Source organism: Rhinatrema bivittatum, chromosome 8 (assembly GCF_901001135.1).
Source record: "Rhinatrema bivittatum chromosome 8, aRhiBiv1.1, whole genome shotgun sequence".
Lineage (NCBI taxonomy): Eukaryota > Metazoa > Chordata > Amphibia > Gymnophiona > Rhinatrematidae > Rhinatrema > Rhinatrema bivittatum.
In genome coordinates, this window is record NC_042622.1 from 74,167,136 (window position 1) to 74,195,094 (window position 27,959).

Here is a 27,959-nt window from a genome sequence, read left to right on the forward strand (position 1 = left end):
ACACTTTCCACTATTTAGCTACTGCCTAGGGAGGTCAGGAAAAAGGCTGTCTACAGAAGTTGAACAGGGCCTCTGCACAAAGTTCTGCTCCCTCCGTAGGCCTGGCTGAGACTAGAGAGTTCCAGAACCCTCAGGGCGAGTTCTCTGTCTACAGGGCCAATCAGGGCACTGCAGGGTGTTTCAGTGTTACATGCACTCGGGGCTGCTGGGATGTGTATGCTGATCAAAGCCACCTTCAGTCAAGGCACGCAAAGCCTCTGCTTGAACTACAGGCAGAGGTCAAACACCACCTGCAGGCCAGCACACAGGAAATGAGCTCCCTCTGGAAAAGTGTCACAAGGCAGAGCAATAAACTACAACGCATGTCAAACTCCCATTTTGCCACAAATCAGTTTAAAAACGAATTCCAAATGTTTCTTCAGCTCCTTCCTGCCAAATACCCAGTTTTTCAGGTTGTGAAGGAAGTGGAAAGAGGGGACATCAAGACAACTCTTAGTAAGGGAGTTCCTACATGTGGGACTGATTGTTTCTATTTGTCCATGGAGAAAGCAAAGTTGCTTACCTGTAAATTGAGTTTTCCATAGACAGCAGGGTAAGGCAGTCCCACATACCCTCCCATCTTTTGTAGAGTTCAAAAAATGTTTTTTTTTTAATCTTATATTATTGTATGGCTGAGGGGGCCTTGTGTGCATGTGCTTTCTCAACCACATGTGTGCAGAAAAGCCTTCTAAGCTTTTTTAGCTGCAGCTAGGGAACTGTCTATAGCTTGGTGACCGATCAAATATGTGACTGACTTATTCTGCTGTCTATGGAGAACACCAGTTACAAGTAAGCAGCTTTATTTTACAGTGGTCCCTCTCTATCAAACAGTTGTTGCCAATGAATTTGCTTGTTATAAAGATTTGTTAGAATAGATTTTGACTAATCTATCCAATAATCTGTAAGCATTATATATAGGGTAAGATTTCGGCTGTATCTTTTGCAATGAAGGTATGTTATAAAGGGGCGATCATCACACACACGCACACACAATTTTTAGCTGGTGTCATTTTCTAAAATATCCACCCCTGAGGAAGCCATTAATAGATGATGAAACGAAGGCCTTCAGTCGTATATATTTAATGAGCGACTCACACCCTGCTGCAATATTGAACACTGAGTTATATAGTTAATACAATATGCAGTTTACAAGTGATACTTTCTAGTTAAGATTTCATGTGTTACAAGGCAAGATTAGATGGAGGGTTTTTTTTATAATATAAAAAAATGATTTATTATAAAAATATTTTATACATTATTGGACACAATAAAAGAGCAGTTGTTTTGGAAATATCTTTTTACTTTCGAAAGTGGTTTGTTTTTTTAATGCCAGTTGTGATTACAAATGCTTGAAATCGGTAGGTACATTATGTGTTGGTTTTACAAGTTCACTTGCTAAGTGTAGTAGGTTATGAGCTGGCTTTTTCCCCATTTTTCTTTTTTTTTTTTGAAAATGTTATTAGGAATTTTCATAGCATTGAAATATAAAAGTAGCATAAAGAAATAACATAGTACATATAGTCAATTTCCATGATGTCATCTAAATCCAAGTATAAATGTTATAATGAGATATAAATGCAATAACAATAACAGTTATGATGTCAGTTGCAATTCCAATGCTCTGTTTGCGCCCTAGTTTCCCATCCCCCCCCTTAGAAAGATGAAAACGCAATATAAACATGGAAGATCTCTCAACACCTGAGTGCATGGGTAGATTACCAAATGTTTGACAAAAGGAGTGCATACGGGAGAGGCCTAAAGGGAACAGGATCAGTAGTTGATACTCCCAGTCTATGCTGATAGAGAGTCCCACCATCTCCTTATCCACACATTCAACGATGGTACCCTCTAGAGCCGAGTTTAACCTTGGGATAATCCAAATACTCCCATCATGGTGCTACAGTTTTCCATACCTTATGAAAGGATGCCACCCAATTAGATTTGACTGCAGTGAGATATTCTAATCTGCGATAGCCCTTAAGGCGAGCCTCAACCCCATTTTTCAAATTGCTTTTTGGGTTTTTCTTTGTGATAAATCTTTAATTCACATTTTTGGAAGCCATTTTATATATAGATATATCTATATATAAAATAGGATGTGATATGAATATGGAAATATGGTCAATTTATGTGTATCAATATTGTTTTCCAGTCAATTGAGTGAGAAACCTTTACCAGAAGGCTGGGAAATGAGATTTACGGTAGATGGGATTCCATATTTTGTGGATCACAATAGAAGAACTACAACTTACATTGATCCTCGCACTGGAAAATCTGCATTGTAAGTATCTTCTTTTATCTGGCACTGCTTTTGTAGTTGCCATGCTATGAGTGGTTTGAGGGCAATGAAGTCAACTGTTTAGCACAGCACACTTAGCAGAAAAGCCTCTGTTTACTTTTAAAAGAAAAGCCAGAGAACCAGCTAGGAAGCATCCAGGAACGGAAATGGATTGGAAAATAACCATGGATTTTTTGTGGTTATTGATACATTTTCTTTAATCGGTATAAGAAGATTTCAAAGATGTATATGAGTTTTGAGACCACATAGTGTTCCTTCAGAGATGCTTCTGATTGTCAGGCCGATACAGTAAGGTGCGGTAGAAAGAGGTGCGTTAGTGCCTGGCGCACCCGTGTTTGCCGCACGCACAGTTCGGATCACCTACCGCTCGATACTGTATTTAAATGGCATGCAAATGCAAGCCACGTCCAACGCGCGTCCATGAAGCGCAATCCATTTTACTGTATAGGCGCTATACAGCGCCTATACAGTATCCTGGGTGCGCTGGTACCTGTCATTTCAAATGCCATTTCAAATGACGTTTGAAATGACAGGTACCAGGAAGTGGATGGTTCTCCTACAGACCCCACTGCCTTGAGCGCCTGGCGCCAGCAAGCCCCAGCAGCCGGCGATCGGAGGCAGGGAGCGCAACAAAGCACCCTCCTTCGGACGGACAAGAGAGATGAAATTTCACAGTCCCAAACCAACCCAATCCAAGCCCCAGCAGAGAGAGACGAAATTTCACAGTCCCAAACTTTCCCCAGCCCCCGCTCACCTGCCCTGGCCGCGGCCACGCAAGCCCCCAGCAGCAGCAGTAGAAGGGCGGCGAGAGAGAGCGGCTTCAGCAGCCCCGCTGGCTAAAGTGAATACGTGCACGCCTGTACATCCAATATGGGCGCTCAAGGCAGCGAAGGCGCATGCACACACACCGTGACCGGCTGGACGTCTGAGGTCTAAGTGCGAGAGCTAAGTGTGAGAAGCATTTTTTTTTTTCTGTGGATTGGGTTGGTTTGGGACTGGGCGGCTAAGTGCGAGAAGCATTTTTTTTTTTCTGTGGATTGGGTTGGTTTGGGACTGGGCGGCTAAGTTCACCATACTAACGCAAGGGTCAGGGTAGGCGGTAAATTAGTAGGTTAAAGACGCGGCAAGATAGCAGGTTAAAAAGGCGATAGTCAGGGCACACTTTACTGTATGGGAGGGAATAGCTAATCGGATCGTTTACATACATATACATGCCGTGGGCGGAAAGGGATACGCGTCGAGTTAAAGAAGCGGTAAGGATCGGTAAAAACAGATAGTGAATCGCGGGTTAGACTTACGCGGCGAAATTGTGAGTACACAGCAGGTTAGAAACGGGGTAACTGTGGCCGCGCTTTACTGTATCGGCCTGTGTGTTAATCAGGTAATTTTTAATTATTTTTTTTTTTGTAATTGTTTATTCACAATAACCAACATAGTACATATGGATAAAACCACTGTTCATGAAATTGTTTAGAACTGTACAGAGATCTGTTATTGCACATCATATCAACAACATAACAGATGTTATAAACACACATTTGTATATTAGTAAACTTTAACATGAATAAAATACTCAAATGGTACCAAATCTCGACGTCTCTGTCTGGTTACTTTTCATATTATCCCATTGGAACAATCCCTAATCCCTCTCCCCCTCCCTAATCCCCCCCCCCTCACACCATCCCATTCCCTTCCTGTTGTTCCTGCAGTAAATCGTCTACTGAGGTTGCAAAGTATGCTTTTTCCAAGTGTAGTAAGGGTCCCATATAGCATGAAATTATGAACTCTATCATTCCTGATGGCGGTAAGATATCCCAACTGGTATACTCTGTCTACTCATAAGAACATAAGAAATTGCCATGCTGGGTCAGACCAAGGGTCCATCAAGCCCAGCATCCTGTTTCCAACAGAGGCCAAACCAGGCCACAAGAACCTGGCAATTACCCAAACACTAAGAAGATCCCATGCTACTGATGCAATTAATAGCAGTGGCTATTCCTTAACTAAACTTGATTAATAGCCATTAATCAACTTCTCCTCCAAGAACTTATCCAAACCTTTTTTGAACCCAGCTACACTAACTGCACTAACCACATCCTCTGGCAACAAATTCCAAAGCTTTATTGTGTGTTGAGTGAAAAAGAATTTTCTCCGATTAGTCTTAAATGTGCTACTTGCTAACTTCATGGAATGCCCCCTAGTCCTTCTATTATTCGAAAGTGTAAATAACCGAGTCACATCTACTCATTCAAGACCTCTCATGATCTTAAAGACCTCTATCATATCCCCCCTCATCCGTCTCTTCTCCAAGCTGAACAGCCCTAACCTCTTCAGCCTTTCCTCATAGGGGAGCTGTTCCATCCCCTTTATCATTTTGGTTGCCCTTCTGTGTACCTTCTCCATCGCAACTATATATTTTTTGAGATGCGGTGACCAGAATTGCACACAGTATTCGAGATGCGGTCCCACCACGGAGCGATACAGAGGCATTATGACATTTTCCGTTCTATTAACCATTCCCTTCCTAATAATTCCTAACATTCTGTTTGATTTTTTGACTGCTGTAGCACACTGAGCTGACTCAGTGTGCTATACTCTGCAGAGTATATTCGTAAGAGTGGGTGTGCCTACATTTTTCCATATATAGGCTATTTCACATCGTATTGCAATCATGTACTGTTTTTCCCTATAGTCTCCTCCATCAAGCTTAATAAGCAGGTTTTGGGAGCTAGAGGAATATATGCACGCAAAACCTCTGATAAATGCTCTAATACTGATTCCCAAGTTTTCACTACTTTAGGACAAGTCCACCACATATGGAAAAACATTCCTTTCTCCCCACACTGCCTCCCGGCTATTCATTTTGAGGTAGATGTTTAAAAAGTACGCTGGATTTTATAAGATACGCACGTAGCCACGCGTATCTTATAAAATCCGTTCCCTCCGAGGCTGTCCGAAATCAGAGCGGCCTCAGAGGGAATTTTCCTTCTGCGTCCCCCCACCTTCCCTTCCCTTCCCCTACCTAACCCACCCCCCAGCCCTACTTAAATCCCCCCCCTACCTTTGTTGGGCAAGTTACGCCTGCTTGAATCTAGAGGGGTATGGAAAGCGGCTATAGCACTTAAATGAACGCGTAAGGAGGACGTAGCAAGTCCTTTGTTGTACAGTAGATGGAGATATGAAAGAAGCCGTTCAGGTGGGCAAGTCAACGGGTCAATACCCAGTGATGTACACCAGGAAGTGTAGCGTGACCACTTTCTTTGATAATTGAGTCTAGTTGATAGTTTCTGAGAGGACAATAGTATGTCCTGTAGGGCAGGAGAAATGTTCAACTGCTGGTAAGCGATTCTTTCAATCTCCATGCCATGAGGTGTAGGGAGGCGTGAAGAGGATGTAGTAGTGTTCCTTTGTCCTGGGTGAGAAGGTTCGGACTTTTGCCCAGGGGAATCGGGTTGCAGATTGAGAGTCTGAATAGGTAACTGTACCATGGTTGCCATGGCCATGCTGGCACAATTAGGAACAGATCCGCTTGGTCCTCGATGCATCTCTGGATTGTGTGAGAAATGAGTGGTATTGGGGGGAATGCATAGAGTAGGTCGTGCAACCAATCGATGAGAAAGGCATCTGGAGCGAGTCTGAGAGGGCTCTGGTAAACTGAGCAGAAGTTCTCTAGTTTCCTGTTGTTCTGTGTTGCAAAGAGATCGACTGTGGGAAGACCCCACGTTGCAAAAAGATCTTGAGTTACTTCTGGGTTCAACTCCCATTCGTGTGGCCGAAAAATTCTGCTGAGCTTGTCTGCTCTGGAGTTGTGAATCCCTGGCAGGTATGTTGCCTGTAGGGAAATGGATCTTTGGTGAGCCCACTTCAATATTTGTACTGCCTCCTTGCAGAGGTTCCATGAACCGGACCCTCCTTCTTTGTTGATTATAGAACATGGTCACTTGATTGTCTGTGTGTACCATGACTATCTTTCCTTGAAGGGAACTTTTGAAGGCTCGAAGGGCGTTGTATACCGCTCTGAGCTCCAGAAGATTGATATGAAGTGTTTGTTCGTATGAGGTCCATAGACCTTGTGTTTGTAACGTTTCCAGATGAGCTCCCCAACCTTTGGGAGTTGCATCTGTGGTTAGTATCTCCTGATGTCAAAGGGGGTCTCAGTGGGAACCCGTGGAAAGCGTTAATGGGAGCAACCACCATTGTAGGTCCCGCTTCATGCTGTTGGTTAAGGAAACAGGTGTGGACAGTGGCCGCAGATATTGAGTCCATTGGAGTTTGAGGCCCCATTGTAAGCGGCGCATATGAAGGCGTGTGTGTGGAACTACATAGATGGCTGCTGCCATATGTCCCAGAACAGTGAGGACTTGCCGAGCTGGTACTGTTGCACTGTGAAGGTGAGGTAGGAAAGCCTTGTCATGGATCGTTTCTATATAGGCTCCTATGAACTGTAAAGTTTGAGTGGGTTCCAGTTTGGATTTCTCGTAATTGATCAGAAGACCTAGATTGTCTAGGCAAGAAATTGATAGTAGAAGATTCTGCCATAGTAGTAGTGCTGGATTGGATATAACTAGGAGCCAATCGTCTAGATAAGGAAATATCTGCACCCCCTGACGACGAAGGTGCACCACTGCCATGCATTTGGTGAAGACCCTGGGGGCTGAGGCTAGGCCAAAGCGAAGAACTTTGTACTGGAAATGTTGGTTGTCCGCCTGGAAACAAAGGTAACACCAGGAACTGGGGTGCATTGGTATGTGAGCCTATGCATCTTTCAAGTCCAGCGAGCACATCCAATCTCCCGGTTGAAGAAATGGAAGAATAGACTTGAGACGTCATTTTGAATTTCTCCTTGTGGAGGTGTTTGTTGAGGGAACGTAGATCTAGAATTGGGCGTAAACCTCCTGTTTTCTTGGGAATAGAAGCCCTGATGATATTTCTTGGAAGGCAACTTCTGGATGCAGTGATTCTGGAAGAGAAGTTGGATTTCCTGCATGATATGTTCCCTGTGAGTTACGAATTTCTGAGGAACCCAATGTGGTAGGTTTGGGGGGGGCTGAGAAATTGAGGGCATAGCCCTGATGTATGATTGATAAGACCCATTGATCTGACGTAACGTGATTTCAGGCTGGAAGATAACTGGACAACCTTCCTCCCACAGGTGGTGACTGTGGCTTTATAATCTTTAAAAACTGGACTGGGCCTTGGCAGGTTGAGGATCGGATTGCTGCTGTGGCTGTCTTGGAGTCTTAATACGCTGGTGTGGAGGCTGCTATTGATAAGCCTGCTGCCTTGACGGTTGAGTGTACTGAGGCTTATAATAGGTGTAAGGTTTATAGGTCTTATAGGAAGACTTACGGTAAGAAGTCGAGGCATAATATTGACATCTAAGTACTTGGACGCTGTGGTGATGTTAAGGAAAGAACTGCCATCTTTTGTTCTTTGAGTTTTGCTACAGTCTCAGTGAACTGATCTCCAAACAAATTTTCTGGACGACATGGTAAGTTTGCTAACTTATTGTGGACATCGTCTCTTATGGCACTAGACCGCAACCATGCAAGGCTTCTGGCTGCCAAGACATTCGCTGAGTTTTTTGATGAAACATCAAAGCCTTTGTAGATGGATCGTAATAAATGACCTTCCTCAAGGTTATGGTGTTGAGGAGGTAAGGAAGCGTCTGCAGAGGATTGCTGTAGATGTGGTTGCAAAGCCTGCAGATTCTCAAAGAGATATTGCGTTATGTAGAACTGATGGTTTTGAATGCAAGCATTGAGCATCGCAAAGGAATATGATTTCTTTGCGAAGTCATCTAATGTCTTATTATCTTTGGTCGGCGGAGTATTAGAATGAATTCTGGATTTATGAGCTTTTTGCATTGCTGACTCAACTACCACTGACTGGTGTGTAAGGTGAACAGTGGTATAGAAAGGAGAATCTTTCATTCGGTATTTTAGGTCAATTTTGCGAGATGTTGGAGGAACTGTCAAGGGAGTATCCCAAGATTTCTCCATTAAAGCTGTCAGAGCCGTGTGTTGTGGAAGAGCCAAAGTCTCAGCTGGCATATCTAAAATCTTCAGGATGCCTAACATCTCTTGATGAGGATCTGGTATCCTCCTGGTCTGTATGTTGAGGAATTGACCTACCTTCTCTATGAATTGAGAATAGGTAAAGTCTTCTGGAGGTGAAGAAGGCTCCGGGGATATGTCATCATGGTCAGATGGGTAACCAATTGATGAATTTGAAGAGGAATCCTCTAAGTGAGACACTGGGGAGGTTGGAATGTCCTGTGGTGCTGGAGGAATCTTTAACTTCTGTACTGGATCTGCTTATGGAATGGAAGGAAGCAGTTGCAGTGGCAAATCAGAATTCTCTATTGACTGTAGAAATTGAGTCAGAAGAGAAGTAATCTGAGTAATAGCTTGATGTGCCAACCCTGTCTAAGGTTGATCTGGAGGGGGTCTTACGGATGGAAGACAAGGTGGAGGTGGATTCCCTGTTGGTGAAGGAGAATCGTCATCCCCTTTAGAGTTATTAGACATATGAGACAGTGTCCCAAGTGATAGTAGGGACTCCTCTGATATAGTAAGTGGAGTTGCTGGTTGGTTATTAGTTATCTCTAGCATTGTCAAAATATCTTTTTGTCCTTTGTGACCTGAGTGATGCTTCTTAGAAGGCTTCTGCGTCGAATGAGTCGATGCAGTGTCAAGTGCGTCGAGTAAAGGCATTAGCACCGTTACCATATCACTTTTTTGCGTCGGTGTGTCGGTGTTTTGATATGTTGATCTGTATCTGGTGCGCCGGAGCTTTGATGCTTCGTCTCTGGTCCGGCGTCGATGTGTTGGTAAAGCAGGCAGCCATGCTGCCACTGACGCATCTCCTGCGCTCGGCCAATTTTTGGCTGGCGCTCCCCAGTCGATGGTCTGACCTGGGGGGTTCGACTGAAGAGGCCCTCCGCTTCAGGAGGGGTTTTTCTTTCAATGTTGGAGCTGGAACTGATCTGACAGAGACTTCTGAAGAGGCATAAGAGCCCGAAGTCCTGGATTGCAGCTCTTAATGCTCTCTCTGTCTCTGGTCTTGAGGGGACAGTTTTCTGCAGGCTTCACAACTCCTCTGGTCGTGGGATCCGAAGTAGAAGTGGCAGGAGAGGTGGCTATCTGTAGCCAGCATTAACTTGCCACAGGAACAGGATTTCAAGTCTGGAAGAGGCATTTCTGTTATAGATTTAAAAGTTGTTTTACCTGTGGTGATTTTCTTTTTAAAACTATAAACTTTTAAAGATTTTTTTCCTCACAGAATGTAACTTTCTCTGGAGAAAGAGCTCCACGTGCCTAACGATCTCGCGGAAAAAAACTGACTGAGGAGCCTGAGGTAATCCTGTCAGGATACGGGAGGGAGAACCTAGCTGAGAGACTTAGAGAGCTCCGCCACCTAGTGGCATGGAAGACGTACCCAGACAGCATGGCTAATTCAGCTGCTTATCTACATGAAAACTTCCTGTGAGCTCGTTCTAGGATCACCTCCTAGGAGTTCTCTTCACTGCCATTAGGGTCTAAAAGCTGGGTGCAATTGTCTTGCACCACTTTGAAAAATCACGAAATTCTTCAGCTTCAGACACACCTCTGAAACGTAAGTTTACTCGATGAGTTCTATTTTCTATGTCCTCTACATGCATGCTCAGTTCTTCTTGCACCTCACGCAGTTTTTCCTGGTCCTCTCTAAGCTTACTGACCTCAGCTTGTTGTTCCTCTAGGCCCATTTCTGCATCATCAACTCTCCTCCCAAGTTCCCCGATGTCGCTTTTCATGTCCTCCAAAATATCCCCAATCTCTCGCCGAAATTGGGCCATATCACCTCGCAGTTTCTGGAACCAAATTTTAAATTCCTTTCTGGTGGGAGTATCTGTGCCCTCCGCATCTTCAGCGGGTTCTGAATCTCCTGCATTCTCCTGCACGGGCGCCATTTTGTCTCCTGGCCCGAGCACTGCCGCTGCTGCCACCAATGTGAACGAAAATCTGTTTAAGTCCAGCTTTTTTTTTTTTTTTTGAGTCGTCATAACTGGTGTTTAAGTGCTCCGCAGTGTTCAAGTTGAGTTATTTTTATCACCCTGACCGCCAATGGAGAAGGATCGCTTAATAGGAAGTATGCCTATTTTGGCTTGCTCTACACTGACAGAGCTTTGGCATGTAGATATCAGGCGAGGGCTTCTGACCTCCTCTTGCCACTCATTTTCTCAACTATTCACTAAAGGGATTTTTTGTACAACTTTCCATTTTTTATTATTTTTTTTATATCTCCAGTTGAGATCTTTTGTGTTTGCCAGGGCTAATAGGCAGCGGATTTTAAGACCTCTTTCTTTCTTGGAAAAATTAGGGTTTTTAAGGGGTGGACCAAGGGACTGTATAAGGCCTTTCTTTGGAGGACATATGTTCAGTGCTTGCCTAGGATTCTGAGCTGGGAAAGTGAACTGGGATAATCATGGGAGGAGGGTAGTGGGATTTCATTACAATGGGGTTTGGAAATGTTCCCTATCTGCAAATATTGTAGAACAGCAATATTGGATTTTGAGAGCTTATTTAACCCCAACCAGGTTGCATGAAATGGATCCAAAAAATTCTGAATTGTGTTGGAGAGGTTGTGTACAGCGAGGGGACCTTACTCATATATTATATAGTTGTCCTAAACTGATGGGTTATTGGTGGGAGGTTAGAGGGATGATTGAAACTATTTAAAAAATTGTGGTTCCAGTATACCCTCGGATAAATGTTTTTCTGTTCTTTCCATTGGGCCTAGTCACCTAGAGCCGTGTCCTCCTTGGTCCTGAAGCTTTTTTTGATGGGGAGAAGGACAATCTTGAGCAGATGGAAATGCCTAGAACCTCCAGCCTTCACAGATTGGCTTACTGGGGTTAGCCTAATGTTAGAAATGGAAAGGTTAACATATAAAGTGAGGGGCCTGTGACGAAAGGAGAGAAGATGTGGATACCTATGCTGGACTTTTTCTGGAAGTCAAAGAAAGACTGATGGGAGTCAGGAGTGAGTTGGGTTGCATTTTATATCTACTGGATAATATGACTGGAAGGAAAGGTGAGATGAGTGGTATAAATGGAGATTGTTGGGGTATCAATATTGTTGTGGAGTTTGTATTTCCGATTATTGTTGAATTATTCCTTGGTCTGTAGTGTTGAAAAATTTAATAAAAATTTAAGAACTAAAAGAAAAATGAAAAACTATACCACTTCTGACTGGGATATTTCACAGTTTTTAGGGCAGTTTCTTCAATTGATTAATTGTGATTATGGCATAATCTAGAATGAGACTTTTTAAAATAACCAATATTGGGAATGAAAAATGGGAGGATGTGGCAATATATAATCTCCTGAAAAATACAGGAATTAGAAGAATTAGGAGGAATTAGAAGAACACTGGTTATCACATACTTGTCATAATTGTAATTTATCTGTCACCTAATGCAGGAGAATAGGAGATAAGTCTTGATTCTCAGTTTGATGTAACCACCAGAACAGTCTTCCCAGGTTACCAGGTCAAGTTGTCCAATTGTAATGTGGGGTTTTTCATCTATGCTTTTGTATGAATTGGAGAGTTTCAATGGATTTCTGTTTTTCATCCTGTTTTCAGAGACAATGGACCCCAGATAGCCTATGTGCGGGACTTCAAGGCAAAGGTCCAGTATTTCAAGTTTTGGTGTCAGGTGAGGAAAATACTTCTTTGAAGCGGGATATTTGAATTATTTTACTTTGAACTCAGTTTTGAAAGCATATGTAGCTTAAACCAAACAAGGAAGTGCTAATTGAGATCTGAACCTCCCTTCATAGCATTGCAGTCCTGGTTTACCTTAGAAAAGGGGCTTCTTGTTTAGTAGGAGCCCCACTGAACTGTCTGGCCAATAATCATGGATAGGTTTAAGGTAATATGGAGAAAATAATTTACTTTTAGTGATTTCATAGGTAAGTGAATTGCCTTAGATAATCAGAAAATTGCCAGAATTTTAGGTCTATCAAGATTTTTCCCTAAATTCAGAATGTAATATTCAAAATTTGGCATCCTATCTAATTAACTATACTGCCAGCAGGTTCTTCCATGAAATATTATTGGAATATACTTAGGGGCCTTTGTTTTCAGCTTTTATTTTATTTTTCCCTGGAAGTTATTGGAATAAAATGACTATTTTTTTCCAACTGAAGTTCTCCCAGTTTTGTTCATTATAATAAACACTATAAATTCCAAGATAAAATAAAATAACCGGAAAGGAAGATTCTTAAATATACACCACTAGAATGCACCCCATTCCTACCAGGGCTTTTTTTTTTTTATTATATGCTTGTTGAGAGCATTTATGGCCTTAACAGAAAATGATCCTAATTAATTGCAGAATAGATATTTACTGGGTTAAATGATTTATTTTACTAGTGACATGGAAACATCTTTCCTTTATAATACAAGAGCAGTTTTCTCTGAGGACAAGTAGGATGGCACTCCTCACATGTGGGTGACATCATCCGATGGAACTTTAATGTCAAAGTTTCTAGAACTTTTACACCATGCATCCATGTGAGGGCCCCTTCAGTCTCTTCTTTTATGCGGAGCCCACTAGTTATGGTTCCTCGCTCTGCTGCTTGCAACCATGTTCCTTTTGGGGGTATTGTCGCAGGATTGTTCTTTGTGGGGCCCAGAAATCTATTTTCATCATCTGGTGGTTCCCTAGGTAGGTTTCTTGATTGTTGTTTCTAAGTTTTCATTATATCTCAGTGTTGGTATATTGCACTATTGGGGTCCAACAGGCATCAATTTGTCTGCTGCCATTAAGTTCGATTTTTGCCTTCCTTGTTTTTTGGTTGGCCATGTCTAGTCGATTACAGCAGGGCTCTCTGTACACCAAACTTATATCTATCATAGATCTTCATGATAGATGTATCCTGTGCCTGGGTTGCATCACATGATGTCCAGTGGTGTCATTTGTGCATGACCATCTCCTCAAAGGAGACAACAGTCTTGGCTGGAACTGATATATAAACATTATGGATAATGGAAGACCAGTCCATAGGCATTGGAGGTATTGAAGGACCACAGATGCATCAGTATTGAGGGGGCAGTCCACTCCTTCAGTGTCTGGCATCAATAGGGACCCAAGGAACAGGCCCTCACCTGACTCATCCCATTCCAAGAAGACACTGAGTTCCACTCTTCAACACAGACATTGAGTTGCTCCGAGGCTGGGCATCGAGTGAAGGCAAAAAAGCACCACCATTTCCTAGCATGTAGCCAGATGGACTCAGGACCAATGGGTATTGTGCTCTTCTGCTAGCAGATGGGAGATGGAGTCAGATTTCAAAGCTGACGTCACTCTAGATATACCCCTGAAGTAACCTCAGCTCTTCAGTCTCTCTCCATCTCCTAGCAGATACAGACACTATCACACAGCAAAGAAGAAACAAAATTTACCTTAAGGAAGCCCGAGCCCCGCTCTCCTGTGGTGATACCTAAGGGTCCCTCCCCCAGTCGAGAATTCCTGAGGTTGATCTCAGATATCCGTCAGAGGTGTGCCTTGGTCCGGTAGCCGGTTCCTGGCGTGGACCTAGCCCCCAGTGTGGCTGAAAGGCAGTGGGTGCAGAAATGAGCGCGGCGGTGAAGGTAATACCCTCTCCCCCCGCAGCTGGAGGCCGTCTGACACTCGAACGGTAAGCACCGAGACCAGGTAAGAAAAAAAAAATCTTTAAATTCAGGTCTCCAGAGCTCAGATTGCTGTTTCGAATCCGTCCCCGGCGAGGCTAGAAGGGAGCACCGATTGGATTGAGCATCCTTGGTTGGGCTAGGCCCAGATCCGATCCACACACATGGAGTCCCTCGGGGTGCGCCATCTTACGCGTGGGGGTCCTTGGCCCCATCTTCCTTTCTTGACCAGGGGTGCAGGCCGGGCGGCTGATGCGCCTAACTTGCGCGCGTCCAGTACAACTGAGCGCACCCCGCGCGTGCAACCGAGCGCACTCAGGCGCATATCTCCATGCACAGCTACGTTTACAACTGAACGCGCGCAAACACATAGAGACAATGGCACCAGCACCCAAGAAGGCCAGAAGGCACTCTTTGTACAGCCTGCCACATAAGAGCCGCGCAGCCTGAATTGGAGTCCTGCCTGTGTCAATATTGCGAAGAAGCCCAGGGGGATTACTGATGATAGCTCCCCGGACCAATGCATCTCTGAGATGGCTTCTCCACAGGACGCGGCACCTCTGGGGCCCCTACTCTGACTCCCCCTGGGGTTAACATGGACCCAGGGACCTTCTCCTGGTTGGACGTTTACCAAGGGCTGCAAGCCTTCGTTCAGGCGCAATCAGTCCCAGCTGCGCCCCAGGCTCAATCCCTGCCGGAAGCACAAGATCCTCCTGGCCCGGCTTGGATGCCTCAAGACATGCCTCGCCTAACCAAGAACTTCCCTAACAGGAACCCAGACACCTCAGATGATGAGTGACTCCCTGGAAGAAAGAGAAAATCCCTCCAGGAATGGAACCATACCGAACCATGCTTCGTTTCTTCCACAAGAACGAATTACCAGCCCTTGTTTCCCAGACTCTGAAGACGCTAGGTATTCCTGGCATGGACCCTATGGCGGAACCAAAGAAGAACCCCATCTTGGTGTCCCTTCGTAAGGCCTCATGCTACTTTCCAGTGATGGAAGCCATCCAGGAACTGATTGACCTGGAATGGGATGCCCCATAGGCCAGCTTCAAAAGGGGGTCAGGCCTTGGAAGCCCTATACCATCTAGAACCAGCGACCAAGGAACGCCTGCATTTTCCGAAAGTGGACGCTATGGTCTGTGCCGTCTCAAAGCGAACAACGATTCCCGTTTGAGGGAGGGGCTGCATTGAAGGACACTCAGGACAGATGATTGGAATCCATCCTTAAGCAGGCCTTTGACGCAACAGCAATGACACTGCAGATTGCTTCCTGCTGCACATTGGTGGCACGTTCCTGCTTGCTCCTCTCGAGAGAGGCAAATAACTCTGGAATGTAAACCAGTGAAACGATGGAACCTGCAGCAGCCTTCCTCACGGATGCAAGCTCAGACCAGGTGCACACCTCAGCCAGGGGCGTTGCCTCGGTAGAGGCAGTCAGAAGACAACTATGGCTATGGAATTGGTCTGCAGATGCGACATCTAAAGCAAATCTCACAAGAATGCCTTTTTTAAAATTTATTTATTTTTTTATTTTATATGGTAATGTTTATTAAAGAACGGTCACATAACAATACAAATCAACGCAGTACAGTACAGGTAAGAAGGTTAGACACAAATAGCCTGTAGTAGAGAATAAGTCAACCAGAAGGACCTTGCAGAGAAAAACTGCCATCAGCCGCTCCCTCCCTATCGATCAAAGGTGCCATCTTTTGTTTAGCTTTTGTGAGAGGAGGGAACACGGGTTTGTGAGCAAACTAAAAACCTGTCGGGCTTCATGGCAGTAGACTGCTTAAGTCTGGTATATTTTATCATCCCAAACCTCCCCCAACCCACCCCCATCCCCATCGACACTGGTAATATAGATTGGTCAAGCAGTTCCAGGATATAAGCAATGTACAAGTTCCTGTACGTACCCGGATCAGTCCAGACAGTGGGTTGAGCCTCCTTTCCAGCAGGTGGAGACAGACTAAAACTTGAAGGATGCCCTATATCAGGACAGAGCCTATCCTCTAACCCTTCAGTATTCGTCTGTCTCCAGCAGGTGTAGCATCTCCCCTTTGGTTCTCTGCTGTAGGCTAGTCAGCCTCTTCTTCTGTCTTTTGCTAGGCTCAAGCAAGTATTTCTTTTGGTTCTCTCTTGTTTACAAAAAAACCCAACAAAAAACAGAGAAGGGAAGTTGCCTCTTTTTTTTTTTAGTGCTTTTTCCTTTTTCTGTGTGGGAGACTGTTCAGTCTCCCAGCTCTTGCCCGGCTCAGGGGGGCTTTGCACCTTTTGCAGGAGGGGATTCCCTGCATAACCTGAGTCCGTGGACGCTTCCAGGTGTGGGGACCCAGTCTCTCTGGGTCTCGTTCTCCCCTCTGGCTGCCGAGAGGGTTTTGAACCCGCTGCTGCGCTCAGTAGAAAAAAAAAAAGTTTTAAACTTTAAATAAGTTGCAGGTACTCGCCTACCTCTAACTTATTTGCAGCAGTTGACCAGCATTTTTTCTTTTTTCTGGTCAGAGCAGGCCTTGAACCGGCAGCCAGACTAGCAGGAGGCAGCAGGTTTCCCTCCTGCTCTCTCCTGCTGTGCAGGCTGTCAGTCAAACCTTTTTTTCTGCTTTTTTTTTCTTCAGCCACGGCTCTGCTATGTCCCGGCAGGCAGCCTGCCTTTCTTGTGGGCTGCCCTCTTCGTGTTTTTCGCGGCACGGGCGCTCGCCCTCAAGCTGATTGATCAGGTTCGGAATCTGATTGCGCTACCCTCTCCAACAGCCTGGGATTATCTTCAAGTCCTGGGATCCATGGCTTCCACCATCGACCTTGTCCCCTGGGCTTTTGCTCATATGCGTCCGTTGCAGAAAGCTTTGCTATCCCGTTGGCAGCCAGTGTCGGAGCAGTTTCACATAGTCCTTTCGTTCTTGGATTCTACTGCCGGCGAATTACAGTGGTGGCTGTCTCTTCCTCATCTTCTGCAAGGGATGCCTCTTCAAGCTCCACAATGGACGATAGTGACCACGGACGCCAGCCTCTTGGGCTGGGGTGCGGTCTGCCTTTCTCAATCCACCCAGGGAACGTGGTCGCAGACTCAGTCGCGCTGGCACATCAATCGACTGGAAACCTTGGCGGTACGCCTGGCTCTTCAGGAGTTCCTTTCCCTGATCCGCGGCAAGGTGGTAAGAGTCCTGTCCGACAACTCTACCACAGTGGCCTACATCAATCGCCAAGGGGGCACTCGCAGTCCCCTGGTAGCCTTGGAAGCCAGCCGTCACATAGCAGGCAAAGAAAATGTTCAAGCCGACTTCCTCAGCCGGCAGTCGCTCGATCCGGGAGAGTGGGAGCTCTTGGACGCAGCATTGGCTCTGGTAGTGGACAGGTGGGGGTCCTCCTCACCTCGACCTCATGGCGACTCTGCGCAATGCCAAGGCCAATCGGTTCTTCAGCCACTGGAGGGAGCACGGCGCAGAGGGCATGGATGCTCTGGCTCTACCTTGGCCAGCGGATGTCCTTCTGTACGTGTTTCCCCCGTGGCCACTGGTGGGGAAAGTTCTCAGGAGAATCGAGCTCCACCGGGGTCCGGTGATTCTCGTCGCTCCCGAGTGGCTGTGAAGACCGTGGTTCGTGGATCTCATCAATCTAGTGGTGGACGGGCCCCTGCGCCTCGGTCATCTTCCTTGTCTCCTCCGGCAGGGGCCTGTATTTTTCGACCAGGCCGATCGCTTCTGTCTAGCGGCCTGGCTTTTGAACAGCGTCGCCTGAGGCGCAAGGGTTATAAGGAGGAGGTCATCTCCACCCTGCTGCGAGCCCGGAAGCAGTCGACTTCTCTGGCCTATGTGTGCATCTGGAAAGTTTTTGAGTCCACGTGTGCGGAGTCTGGTGTTCTGGCACGCTCCGCTTCGATTCCTCTGGTCCTTTCTTTTCTTCAGAAGGGTCTCTCTAAGGGCCTTTCCTTCAGCTCTCTACGCGTTCAAGTCTCTGCGCTTGGCTCTCTCCTGGGTCGGGTGGACAGTCATTCCTTAGCTGCTCACCCGGACGTGATTCGTTTCCTGAGGGGTGTAAGGCACCTTCGTCCCCCTCTCGTGCCACGTGTCCGTCGTGGAGTCTCAACCTAGTCCTTCGTGCTGTACGGCTCCTTTTGAGCCTCTTCGCCACGCTTTCCTCTGCTCGCCGGATTTCCGAGCTCCAGGCGCTGTCCTGTCGGGAGCCCTTCTTGCGTTTTTCTGATTCCAGGGTTTCTCTCAGGACGGTTCCTTCCTTCTTGCCTAAGGTTGTCTCCGCTTTTCATGTCAACCGGTTGGTAGAACTGCCCGCGTTCTCTCCGGAGGAGATTGCGGGCACGGCTGGTGGCGACCTTCATCGGCTTGATGTCAAACGAGTCTTGCTTCGCTATCTCCAGGTCACCAATGACTTTCGCATATCGGACCATCTCTTTGTCCTTTGGAGTGGTCCCAACCAGGGTAAACAGGCTTCTAAGACCACGATTGCGCGGTGGTTGAAAGAAGCCATTTCCTCGGCATATCTTTGTCAAGGTCGTCCGCTTCCTGAGGGTCTGAAGGCCCATTCTCTGCGTTCTCAGGCTACTTCGTGGGCGGAGAGTCAATCTGTCTCCCCGCAGGAGATTTGCAGGGCCGCCACTTGGATGTCTCTGCACACTTTTGCTCGGCACTACCGTCTGGATGTGCACGCTCTGGTTTTCGGTTCCTTTGGGCGGCAAGTGCTTCGAGCGGGACTGTCTCGGTCCCACCCAGTTTAGGGAAGCTTTGGTACATCCCACTGTCTGGACTGATCCGGGTACGTACAGGAAAGGAAAATTAGTTCTTACCTGTTAATTTTCGTTCCTGTAGTACCACGGATCAGTCCAGATGCCCTTCCCTGTCTGTCTTTCTGTCCTCTCGAAGCTTGTTTTCTTGCAGGTTTGCAGATTTTCATATTTCACTTTGTGCAAGATTACTGAGCAATTACACCGGAAGCCTTGGTCGTTTTTATACCAAGTTTATGCAAGAGCGTATGGTTATACCATGTTTCTACTTTTTTCTATAGTTGCTCCTTTGAGCTTTATGGTTACTTGCTTGACCCTATTCTTGGGTTTGTTGTTTTTCTGCTTTGACATACGTTATACTGAAGGGTTAGAGGATAGGCTCTGTCCTGATAAGGGCATTCTTCAAGTTTTAGTCTGTCTCCACCTGCTGGAAAGGAGGCTCAACCCACTGTCTGGACTGATCCGTGGTACTACAGGAACGAAAATTAACAGGTAAGAACTAATTTTCCTTTGTTAAAGAGTCATGGATACTAGAAAGGTACAAGGTGTTAGTAGGAAACTCCACCTCATGGACCCCTGTACAGTCCAGTAGCGCTGATGATAAGAGACAGGAAACGTGTAATGTCTCATAAGATGCGTCCAAGTAAATGAGAAATGAGAGGAACCGCCAGGAGAAATAGCGCTAGGGAAGAAAGTGTCGTTCCTCAATGTGTAGCCTTTGCACATAAACATCCCAAATACCGCAGGTTATATTGTAATGCTTGGTCGATTTTTGTTTCGCAGTTAGCATCTCCAATTGCAGCAATTTATGTAGTTTCGCCTGCCAGACCTGTTGGTATAGCGGCGTAGGGCTCGTCCATTGAGCCAAGATAGCATCTCTTGCAGTTAAAATAATCTTATCCAGCAATAGCTGTTGGTCCATTGTTAAAGGGAGGACGTTGTCATGGACTATGCCCAGAAGCCAGATGGCCGGGTCTAATGGGAGAAGGCATCCCCATAAGCTCCGAACCAAGTTTTGTAGATGTAACCAAAAAGACTGTAACGGAGGGCAAGCCCAAAAAAAGTGGTAAAAGTCTGGAGTTGAGTGAGCACATCTGATACACGTCCGGTTCATGATAGCTCCCATGTAGAAGGCACGCTGTTGTGAGTAAAAAGCTTGATGGAAACTGTGAAGGATTTCAAAGGGGCGTGGGATAAACACTGTGGATCCATAAAGTCTAGAGGATGTGAATGAAGAGAAGAGGCAAGGGGTGGCTTGCTTGCGGGAATGACGGCTACTACCTGGAGATTAATATCCTTATTCAATAAACATACACACAGTTAATGCGACTCCAATATTGCTCTATGCTTCAACGGCAAGAGGAAATGTGGAAAAAAGGATTTGCATCCACAAAAAAGCAGGGGAGTAGCTTGCTTGTTACGGCGGTTATTACCCCAAATCAAATAAGCCTGATACTTCACTTTCAATGCACATCCAGCATAGCTCTCTCCTTCAACGGCAGGGAAAATGAAGAAAAGATTATTTATATTCAGCATCAACCAACAAGGAATGAATTACATAGTTTTGGTAAACAAATAAGCATGGAAGTAGCTGGCTCGTTACGGTAACTACTACCCCGAATCAATTAAGCATGATACTTGACTTGGAATAAGTATCCAGCGCAGCTCACTGCTTCAGCAACAGAGGGAATTAAGTAAAGAGGATTTTTATTCAGACAACCAACAATGGCTGAATTGCACATGCAAGGTAAACAAACGGGAGTAGCTTGCTTATTACGACGGTTACTACCCCAAACCAATTAGCTAGATACTTCACTTAGATGCAGCTCCGGCACTGCTATCTGCATCGATGGTGGGGGTGGAAGGGAATTGGAACCAAAAAGTTACTAATAAGGGCCCTGACCTCAGCGGTCAGAGTAACAGATTATGAAAACAAATAGGTGTGAAAGCTTGCTGGGCAGACTGGATGGGCCGTTTGGTCTTCTTCTGCCGTCACTTCTATGGAAAAATTTGAAGGCTTTATCCCATAAAAGAACATTCTCGACAGAGCTAGGAATCCTCTGGAAGCAGTTCTTGAGATCAGTCCAAGAGATGACTTGAGGCAGCAGCTTGTTCCACTTGTCAACTAAGGTATCCAAAACAAAGCAAGAGCTGAGGCTTAATAAGGCCTTATAATATTGAGAACAGGATTGCCGTTTGCCATCGTCACCCAGTAGAAAGGCTCGCATTCTATGATGCTGGAGGAAATTAGGGTTGGCTTTCTGGGTTTCAAGCAAGAAATGCCTAATTTGTAGGTATCCATAAAAGTCAGCCTTTGGAAGGTTGTAGCAGAGCTGAAGATCATGAAAACTGAGTAGGCTCGGTGGCTCTGTAGTTTCGTCATGTATTTGATACATAAACTTCAGTCCCAATTGATACCACCGTTGAAAAATTAGTTGCGTCATGCCTGGTGGAAACATCAGGCATCCGCGAATGGGTAGACAAGCTAGCAACCCAGCCTGGCATTTCATTTTCCAACAGAGGAGTTTCCAAGCCCCTTGGATAGGGCGAACTATCACACTGTTTACGATAAAAATTGGGAGTTGCGCATCCTTGAGCTGCAAAGTAGCACTCGGCGAGTGGGGTGAGAACCACTGTTTTTACAAATCCAGAGTAGAATAAGAGGACGAATCTTAGACCCAGTCTTTAACGTGGCGGAGAAGGCTAGCATGATTGTATCTTTCCAAATCTGGACAGTTAAGACCTCCGTCTTGCTTGTTGGTCATAAGGGTCCGTAGGGGTATACGTGCTTTTCTACCATTCCAGAGGTATTTGGTGATACCTTGATAAATATCAGACATCTTTCTTTTTGAGCCATACCGGCAACATATGAAAAAGATACAGCCATTTTGATATTTCCATCATTTTAAGCAATAAAATCTTTCCAGATAATGACAAAGGCAAAGCCCGCCAAGCAGATACATTTTTAAGCAATTTCTGTTTTAGAGGGATAACATTCAGTGCATAAATTTGATTCGGAACTGCCGATATATGAACCCCTAGATATTTCAGGGAAGACTGAACCCACTTTAAAGGGAATTTACCAGGCCAGGCAGCTTGCAACGTACCCAGGATATCCAGTGCCTCAGATTTATCTACATTCACCTTCAGCCCCGCAAATCTGCCAAAATTAGTTTGGATACGTAAAACATGGGGTAGAGAAATAGTAGGGTTACTGAGAAATACTAGCATGTCGTCTGCGAAAGCAGCCACCTTAAAGAAAGCTTGGTTATAATGTAGCCCATGAATGACAGATGATTCGGCTATCTTGCAAAGCAATGGGTCCAAGGCTAAGATGTACAAAATGGGAGATAGGGGGCAGCCCGGTCTTACCCCCCTCTTGACATGTACTGCATTTGATAAGGAATCATTAACCACGATATGGGAGACAGGATCTTTATATAAAATTGATATTGCAGTAATTAACTGCTCTGGGAAACCAAAACGCTGGAGTACAGAGAACATGTAATCCCATGATACACGATCGAAGGCCTTCTCCGAATCAAACCCCACCGCTATTGACTCAATATGGAAGTGATGAGAGGATTCAATAGCGGAGAGAAGCTGAATAACATGAGCCCTCGCATTATGGCCACTCACAAACCCCGCTTGGTATGGAGAAATTATAGCAGGCAGGATCCTATTCAGCCGCAAAGCTATTATGCGAGCATATAGCTTAAGATCATTATTCAGCAGGGAAATAGGGCGGTAGGAGGCAGCCTGAAGAGGATCCTTTCCTGGTTTAGGTAAGACCGTAATAAATGCCTTATTGAAAAAAGGAGGGAAGCGTTGAAGGTCACGAGCTGAGTTAAAGAAAGATGCCATAGGGCCCGCAACAGACGCACTTAAGATTTTGTAGTATTCGGCCGTTAGTCCGTCAGGACCTGGGGACTTATGATTTTTGCTAGACCGAATTACCCCTTGTACTTCCCCTAGGGAAATAGGTCGACTAAGATAGTCCCGGTCTACTGGCGAGATCTGTGGCAGCCTTAGATCCTTAAAAAACAATGCTTCCTCCGTTGAATCACCCAACCTGTCTTCACTATACAACCCTTCGTAGAACAAGCGAAAAATTTCACATATGTCTTTGCTTATATGCACGTGAGTCCCCGTGTGGGATCTAAGGCTACCAATGAAAGTTTTCTTCCATCGTACAGCTACCAGCCGTGCTAATAGCTTGCTGGATTTATTCCCATAGCGGAAGAAAAAATGTTCAGAGGCTCTTAAGGACCGCTGAGCTCGTAAGTGGAGATGGGCATTTAACGCATTGAGACATGCTTTATATGCCGCTTTGTGACTTAGAGTGGGGGAGGTCAGCCAGTGCCCTTTTTGCAGATTGGAGTTCAGTATCTAGTTGCAAAATGGTAGCGTTTAACTTTTTACGTTTCATTGCTGAATAAGCAATGATGTCCCCCCTAAACACAGATTTACTTGTTTCCCAAAATAGAGAAGGGTCATCACAAAGCTGAGCGTTATGTTGGGCAAATTCTTCCCATTTTTGTCTTAAATATAAATGAAATTCCTTGTCATTTAAATGACCAGGAAAGCACCAGATTTTTTGTCTGGCACGCACCGTGGATAGCCATATATCAATCCAAATCGGCACGTGATCAGCAATCACAATGGAACTTACATCAGCTTCTGCTACGTTGGGAAAAAGAGTAAGAGGGATGAGGATATAGTCTATTCTTGACATGGTAGCATGCGCTCTAGAAACATGGGTATATTCCCGAACCTCAGGGTGTAATAAGCGCCAAACATCCAAGAGTCCCAAATTATTACAGAGTTGTAAAACCCCAGAATTTGGGGAGCGCTTATAACTTCCAGGCAACTGTGATTTATCCAAGGCAACATTAAATACACTGTTAAAATCTCCTACCATTATGAGACCGCCTTGCGTCTTTGTCAAGAGTATAGTAGACATGGTGGTGATAAACTTTGGGTCATATGTATTAGGCGCATATATATTACATAGTCACATCCTTCCCCGCTAGGGTTCCCATCACCACAATAAATCTGCCGTCTGGGTCACTGATTTCCTGTTTCAGTGAGAAGGGGGTATTTTTATGAATTAAGATGGCCACCCCTCCCTTCTTTCCTCTGGCTGCTGAGAAATAGCAAGCAGAAGCCCACTTCCTGCACAGTTTTTTGCTTTCCAATGCAGAAAGATGGGTCTCCTGCAGGCAGGCTATACTGACTTGTAAGCGTTGCAAATGTTGAAAAACTTTTTTCCTCTTAACCGGCGTGCCCAGCAATGTTCCATGAAATTATCCTACATTTACTCCCCATTAGACCAATATTTGAAAGGCAAAAATGAACTTTGAAGTGAGAGACAGCTGAGGGCCGGCTCCCAGCCTAACCAGACCCTCAACATTGTTACCGGCATCCATGGACATGTACATTCATGATAAGAAAAAAACACATTTGCAAAAAGGTATATCTCAAGCATCCAGAAGTACCAGTGTCAAAACCCCCCCATATTACCCTCAATACCCTCTTTACTACCCAGAGAACCATCCAGACTCATATGCTGGACTAGAGATCATACATGTGTGCTCAGACTCCTGGTGCGATATCTGGAAAGATTGGAACCAGTGCGCAAAACGGATCACTTGTTCGTTCTTCTCAGCCAGAAGAAACAAGGAGAAGTGGCCTCACTGGCAACCATAGCCCGCTGGATTAAAGAAGTAATCAAGGCAGCCTACATAGAGGCAGGAAAGCCCTTACCTCTACAGGTTAAGGCTCATTCTATGAGGGCCAAGGCAGTCTCTTGGACAGAAACCAAGCTGCTGTCGCCTGCCGAGATCTGTTGGGTGGTGACGTAGTCCTCCACACTCACCTTCTCCAGGTTCTACCGCCTGGATGTTCAGGCCCGGGAAGATGCAGCCTTCGCAAGGGCAGTATTAAGTGGGCCACGGGCAGCCTCCTGCCTTGTCCCAGGAGTAGATTTGTACATCCCATCGGTCCTGAGTCCATCTGGCTACACGCTAGGAAATGGAGAAATTACTTACCTGATAATTTTGTTTTCCTTAGTGTAGCCAGATGGACTCAGCATCCTGCCCACGGCTGCCCCGGAAGAGGAGAACCTCAGAAAACAAACCTTGAGACTAAGCAAATACGGGTAAGCCGCGGCCTACCCCTAGTTCAAGACACCCACAGTTTGTCTGGTATTGGCATTAATTGGTTGAGTGCACTGGTGGTCTCCAGTTTGGAAATTAGTTGAACCAGTTCAAGTTTTACTCAAGTTTAATCAATTTATTTAAGCAAAGATATATCCATATTGGCTTTTCAAAGAGAATACTGACTAGCTGAGGTTACTGCAGGGGTATATCTAGAGTGACGTCAGCTCTGAAATCTGACTCCATCTGCTAGCAGAAGAGCACAATACCCATTGGTCCTGAGTCAATCTGGCTACACTAAGGAAAACGAAATAATCAGGTAAGTAATTTCTTTATTGGTTTCCATCAGTTTTGGAAGCGGGGATGGCTAGTTGTAGTGGAGAACCCCTGCAAGCAGTTCCATGGAGAGGAGAGCTCCTACTCACCAATGTCCAGAAACTGTAACAGTCTCCAAGGGTCCAGGTGTGAGCCACCAAAACACTTCTCTGTTCCCAAGAAAATGTAGTTTTCTCTTCTGCCTCCCAGTCCATGTTTGCATCCGTTATCTTTGAGAGGAGTTTATTTATTTATTTATTTTATTTATTTATTTTTAATTTTTATATACCGAAGTTCTAGTAGGGACTACAAATCACTCCGGTTTACATAAAACGAAGAACTGCTCAACAGATAGCGGAGCTTTACATGGAACCGTATAACATATGGAACAGTATAACTGGTTGACAATTTAACATAGTGCTAAATAAAGTGATAATAAAGTGATAATAGGAGTTAGGCAAAAAGATCCAGCAGGCCTTGGACAGAGCACTGCAAGGCCTTGATAGTCTGGCATCGAGAGCATTAGGCACAGACTGAAGTTACCTACTGTTAGAGTCCCTCTGCAGATCGGCACACTACCAGAGCTGATGACAGTTCCTGGTAGGAAATTGAGGTTGATAACTGCCTACCCAATGGTGATTTCCAGCCAATTGTGGGAGAAAGCTTCTCCAAGGTGTCAAAGTTCCTTGGGTTCCAGGCCCAAGCAGATTAATGCACCCATCTCTGAGGCTTTGTCTGCGGGATAGGCACTGTCTGTGTCTTTACCACCAGCGCCTACCAGTTGGAGTCTAATTCTCTTGAAGGTATAGCTGTAGATCTGAAGATGCCTCTGAAAAGGAGTGATCAACAGATCTCCCTTCTGACCCCTCTCTCCCCCCCCCCCCCCCCGAGAGAAGGAAGTCCCTCTCCTCAGGACCTCTCCACTGGCTTTGTTAGAAGAATGGCAGAGGCCATAGCCTTTACTTTGTTGACAGAGGGTAAGACCAGAAACAAGATACTGGACATCCTTCAGTTTATGGAGCCCCTTAAAGAAGTCATGGGAATCCCAATTTACAAAATCCTTCAGGAGGTACAAATGAGGATATAAGAGAATGCCCTCTCTGTGGCTCCCATTAATAAGAAGGCAGATGCAATTTACCTCATCCAGAATGCTCCCAGATTCAAAAAGAGGCAGCTACCGTACCAATCTGTGGTGGTTGAATCCATTCTCAAGATGGCCAAGAGGAAGGCATCTCGAAGCCTGGACACTCTTGGGAGGAAGGTGTTTTAGGGAACTATGCTAAATGTCCACATAGCCTTCTGCCAGCTCTTAATGAGCCAGTGCTTGCAGGACTTATTGAAACAGATTCAAGGGTGGCCAATCACCTTCTTCAAAAGTAGCAGGACATCCCCAGTCACTGATGGAAAAAGGACTGGAATGCAGAAAACACGTGGTCTGCTCAACCTTGGATGTTTTTAAGATGGCATCGAGACTCTCCTCTGAGGGGATTGGTGCCCACAGACTTGCATGGTTCAGGCCTCAGACCTCTAACCTGAGGTCCAAGAAAGACTTGCAGACATGCCGTGCACTAGAGATAATATTTTCAGAGAGAGAATAAAGGAAGCTGTGAAGCAGATATGTGAACGCTGCGTAATGCTTTAGCAATTTTCTACTGCCACTCCAGACTCTCCCTCCTCATCCAGGAGGTATCCGAGGATGGGGCAGAAGAGGCATTTTTTTCCAGCTAAGTAGGTGCTCTCCTCTGCCCTCTCGGACCAGTACTCAGCAGGCCCTGGATGGGCTTTTGATTGGATTGCATAGCCTGCATCCCCATACCTATTCTAGAGGATGGAGGCAAGTTGAGGTTTTACATAAGCAGTGTAATTTTGGATGTGTGTGTCCCTCAGCATCATATGAAAAGGATATAAATTGTAATATTGTGTATTCTGCCAAATTGACCCCCTGGACTTCTGTTGGGGTTATTTGCCACATTAGGAACTGCCTCAAAAGGAGCTCTCCTCTCTCTTAGAGACCAATGCATTCAAGCCCATTCCACCAGGGAAAAGAGGGCAGGAATTGTACTCTTCTTCCTTCTCATTTCACTGACAGACAGAATTTACACAGACCTAGAAAAAAAGACCCCGTATTTGCTGGCTCTACTCGACATATCCACAGCCTTCGACACGGTGAAGCACTCCATCCTTATCAAACGGCTATCAGAGATTGGTATATCAGGAACAGCCCTAGACTGGTTCGAATCTTTCCTCGACAATAGAAAATTCAAGGTTAGAGTAAATAACATAGACTCGCACCCAGTCAAAGCCACTCTTGGAGTCCCTCAAGGATCCTCTTTATCCCCCACTTTATTCAACATCTATCTTCTACCCCTTTGTCAACTCCTCTCAAACTTAAGTCACATATTACATTTACGCTGACGACGTCCAGATCCTGATACCAATCTCTGAATCAATAGCAAAAACTTTAAAGTTCTGGAGCAACTGCCTACAATCCATAAACACACTCCTCACCAGCCTTAATCTTGTACTTAACACTACAAAAACAGAACTACTGCTTATCACCCAGGACGAAAACCCCCTATCAACTCAACTGACATCGACTACACATATAAGAGACCTAGGAGTAACCTTAAACAACCGACTGAACTTAAAACAATTCGTCAATAATACTACAAAAGAATGTTATCACAAACTAAATATACTAAAAAATTTGAAACCTCTCCTCCATTTCCAGG

General features: G+C 45.3%; 1 protein-coding gene and 1 long non-coding RNA gene across 5 annotated transcripts in view; one reads left to right on the forward strand and one right to left on the reverse strand.

Annotated features, from left to right (window-relative positions):
* Nucleotides 1-27,959, forward strand: part of LOC115097963 (E3 ubiquitin-protein ligase Itchy) — a 278,895-nt gene that overhangs the window by 161,304 nt on the left and 89,632 nt on the right. For all 4 annotated transcript variants that reach the window (XM_029614171.1, XM_029614172.1, XM_029614173.1 and 1 more), the window contains 2 exons: nt 2,192-2,320; nt 11,965-12,037. In XM_029614171.1, coding sequence (XP_029470031.1) covers nt 2,192-2,320; nt 11,965-12,037 — 202 coding nt within the window. The remainder of the gene's footprint in view (nt 1-2,191; nt 2,321-11,964; nt 12,038-27,959) is intronic.
* LOC115097965 overlaps nt 1-27,959 on the reverse strand; it is a 184,210-nt gene that overhangs the window by 63,835 nt on the left and 92,416 nt on the right. The gene's annotated exons all lie outside the window — the stretch shown is intronic.